Genomic DNA, 4,000 nt, shown 5'->3' with positions numbered 1-4,000 from the left:
AGTCTTCCTCCAGTAATTGCCATTTAATCCCTGACCAGGAAAACTAACAAGTTATTCTAAGATAGGCAAAGCTTTGGGGCATCTGATTTTTAGAACAGCTGAGCACTGCGGCACTGCAGAAAGGAGATCTACAAAGAGTACTTTATTTTTATTTTTGCTGCTCAACAGCACGAGAGAGCTAATGCAGCGGGGCTGCCAGTGCCTTATCCAATGTGACACACGGAACAACCCAAGGGTGCTCATCCTCCCCAGCACTCACTGCACATCTCGTCCCCTAGCAGAACACAATGTGAAAACTGACCCTGCCCTTCTGAGTATCAATACAAATCCTGCTTGCCATCCAGGTTAGTTCAGAATGAAGAGGTTACTGAAATGTCTCCTGCTATAAAAAATCAGCACAATTAAACATTCAATGCAAACGAGTTAGTTTTCTTTAAGTAACAAGCAAATTAAAAAAACCCTCTTTTGTTCAGTTTTGTTTCTTCTTCCCTTAAAGCCTGGCTGTCACACAGAAATTCTTAAGCAAAGGCTGCAATTACAGCATGACAAAACACTAAAAACAATGGTACATGTGTGGGGAACACACGAGGTAACAGCTAAGGACAGATTCTCAGAGTTGGAAATTAATTTAAATGCTGTCATGATAGATTGACTCAAACCCTTAAATCATCCTCCTCCTTTACTTTTTTACTGGAGTGTATCATCTAAACTACTACACCTGCACAGCTACTTAGAAATTAGTAAATATTGAGTTAAAACAGCAAAACTTTTTGAATTCAGGATCTCTACCACAGCGCTACCATTCTCTGGTCTTGTATAAAAACCAATCTTATTACAAAAAAGGAAGATAAGCCTGTAGCAAAAGCTGACAGAACACACACTGCACACTAAGCCCTTTAAGTGAGATTTTGTATTATGCTCTGCATGCCAAGGGAAGTTATTAAGACCCTAACCCACAGCATGCACTAACTGGTTTGTATCACAAAGCGAACCATTTCTTTACAGGGTATTTGATGAAATAACTGCTCAAAGTGACTTTATTTTAAAATCTCAAAAATCAGTTTACTAGAATTTTGAATGAGAACTTGATAGTCTTGTATTAGCTGATGTAGAATAGCTACATTATAAGAAACATTGAAAATGCACTAAATTATAACATTATCAATGGCAAATGTGACATTGCTCAGACAAATAATATACACCCTCACCAAAGGCACAAAATGCAACAAAATCAAACTGCAACGAAGACAAGAATTTTCAAGCATAAATTTTCAAGAGTAAGTTACATTTGGTATGTTAGAAATTTTTATGTATATTAAAAAGAATCATACATAAACTGCAATGCACAATGCAGTGCTTCCACTAAAAAAAACCCTTTAAAGCTTCTGTTTTCACAGCACATAATTTGTACTGAAGAAAGTGGGGAAACCATCCAGTGCCAGATGTCTGAGAACATCAGTAAATTCTCAGCCAACTAAGAAGAAAGAATTTGGTCCTTTGCTACCAGATTTCGATCAAGTATTTAATCAGTGCAAGAGCTCTGTATGGGAACATATTTCAAAAGTTCTCCCAACACACAAAACACCGCAGGGATCCACGGACCTGCAAAGGCAAGCAATCCTCACACGCGACTTTTCTCGGTGCTGCAAGACAAGGTTTAAAGCAGAGATGCAGGATCATTCTTCCAAGAACCGACAGGCTGAAAAATACATTTTCTGCGTTTTTCCCGGCATAACCACCAAATACTCGGGAATATTTGAAATAACGAAACCACGACACGGAAAGCTGGCGGCACCACAAGAAGCGGGAGCGTGGTTTGAGCAGAAGGAATCCACTGGGCAGCGCAGCGGATCGCCCCTGCGGCAGGCGGGAGCGAAGTTCCGTGCGGGCTGGGTCCCGCACCAGCGAAACCCCGCGGGAAGGTGCGGGCAGCACGGCAGGGCAGCGGCTCGCAAACCCCGCCGGGCACCGGCGACACCGGGACCGGCGATCCCCGGCGGCCACCGGGACCGGGACCGGCCCCGACGGCCGCGCTGCCCCGGCCGCAGCGCCGCGCCTGCAAAGACGACACGAGACCGGTTCCTGGGTAAATGGTTTATGTAAGTAATAAAATATTTACTATAACATAAATAGAAACGTACCCTCGCAGTCTACATTGGTTTTTGCAATAAGAGATACAAACAAAAAAAAACAAACCGAAACCCCAGGGGACGGACCGGACTGAACCCACCGACGGGAGGGTGCGAGCTCCGCGCACGGTTAGAAATAAATAGAGACGGGCCGGGAAATGGTTTCGAAGCGTCCCCCCGGGCCGGGCAGAGCGAGGAAGGGAATAAATTAGAGATCGCAAACCTTTGGCTACTGCTGCGGCGGCCGCTGCGGCTCCGGCGGGCGAATAAATAGAGCGCGGGGCGCGGAGCGGGCGGCCGGGCCAGTCTGAGAATAAATTAAAAACGCGTCCCCCGCTGCCCGCCGGGCTCCGCGGGCTCCGGGCAGTCACTGCACGGCGCCGGGCAGCGCGTGGTGCAGCGGCGAAGTGTCCGCCTGTGCGTAAACGTCCTCCATGGGGGGATGCGGGACCCCGGCCGGCGTCATCCGCTTCTCCTTCTGCCGCCGGTTGCAGAACCAGACCCGCACCACCTCCTTCTCCAGCTGCAGGGAGTCCGCCAGGGAGGTGATCTCGTGCGCCGAGGGCTTGGGGCACTTGAGGAAGTGGTTCTCCAGGGCGCCCTTGACGCCCACCTCGATGGACGTGCGCTTCTTGCGCTTCCGGCCCTGCGCCGCGATCTTGTCCAGGTTGGTGGGGCTGCCCGTGCTGGAGTCCGTCTCCTCCAGCCACTTGTTGAGCAGCGGCTTCAGCTTGCACATGTTCTTGAAGCTCAGCTGCAGCGCCTCGAACCGGCAGATGGTGGTCTGCGAGAAGACGTTCCCGTACAGGGTGCCCAGCGCCAGCCCCACGTCGGCCTGCGTGAAGCCCAGCTTGATCCGCCGCTGCTTGAACTGCTTGGCGAACTGCTCCAGGTCGTCGGAGCTGGGCGCGTCCTCGTCCGACGGCTCGGGCGGCCCCAGCGGCGGCGGCGACGCCGCCAGCTCGTGCCCGCCCGCCTCCTCGGCGCCCAGCGGGTCGCGCAGCCCGTGGTGCAGCGCCGGCGCCGGCGGGCCCAGCATCCCGTTGATGCCCGCGTAGGGCTGCGCGTAGAGCAGCGGCTGCCCCGACGGCGGGGACATGGGCGGCAGGTGGTGCGCGCCGCCCTGCGCCCAGCCGCCCGCCGCGCCGCCCGCCGCCGGCTGGTGCACCAGGTGCGGCCGGTGGTGGAAGGCGGCGGCCGACAGCTCCTCGCGGGGTCCCGGCGGGCCGCCCTTGGCGTGCTCGGCGGGCGGAAGGTGCGCGCCGCCGCCGCCCCCGCCGCTGCCCCAGTCCGTGCCGGCGCTGGGCAGCCACTGGTGGTGCGCCAGCCCGACGGCGTGCCCGGCGGCGGGGGCCAGCCCCTGCAGGTACTCGTGGTGCATCATCTTCTGCACCTCGCGGTACGTGGTGCCCTGGTGCAGGCGGTCGCCGTCGGGGTGCATGAGCGCGGCGGAGCGCGGCAGGTACTGCGCGGCGGCGGCCATGGCGTGTGCGCCGCGCCGCCCGCGCCGCGCTTTAGAGCCGCGCGCCGGGGCGCGGGGCCGCCGCGCGCCCGCCCCGCCCCCGCGCCCCATTGGCCCGCCCGCCGCCGCGGGTGGCGCGCGCCGCCCCGCCATAGGGCGCCGCCGGCGGGAGGGCGCCGCCCCGCGCCGCCCGCTCGCCATTGGCCGGCGGCGGCAGGGCGCTGCCCACGGGATTGGCCGGCGGGGGCGATGGGCGGGGCAGCCCGCGGCGGAGCGGGCGCTGATTGGAGGAGAGCGGTTCATTCATGCCGAGCTGCCGGCGGCCGCACGGGCCGGGCGCGGTGCGGACCCTCTGTCCAGACCCGCACCCCTCACCCGCACCCCGTACCAGCACCCGCACCCCGTACCA

At 57.0% G+C, this 4,000-nt stretch overlaps 1 protein-coding gene across 1 annotated transcript; it reads right to left on the bottom strand.

Moving 5' to 3' along the window:
• Positions 1–1,009: 1,009 nt before the first annotated feature.
• POU3F1 (POU class 3 homeobox 1) lies at positions 1,010–3,673 on the bottom strand. Its single transcript, XM_064398566.1, has one exon. The coding sequence runs from the start codon at positions 3,610–3,612 to the stop codon at positions 2,497–2,499; it is 1,116 nt and encodes a 371-aa protein (XP_064254636.1). The 5' UTR covers positions 3,613–3,673; the 3' UTR covers positions 1,010–2,496.
• Positions 3,674–4,000: the final 327 nt, after the last annotated feature.

The sequence above is a fragment of the Passer domesticus genome, chromosome 24, assembly GCF_036417665.1.
Source record: "Passer domesticus isolate bPasDom1 chromosome 24, bPasDom1.hap1, whole genome shotgun sequence".
NCBI lineage: Eukaryota > Metazoa > Chordata > Aves > Passeriformes > Passeridae > Passer > Passer domesticus.
This window is presented reverse-complemented; position numbering and strand designations above follow the sequence as displayed.

What these genes read in the sequence shown, in the direction of transcription:
- POU3F1 (XM_064398566.1), bottom strand. Translation starts at nt 3,612, where the DNA reads ATGGCCGCCGCCGCGCAGTACCTGCCGCGCTCCGCCGCGCTCATGCAC.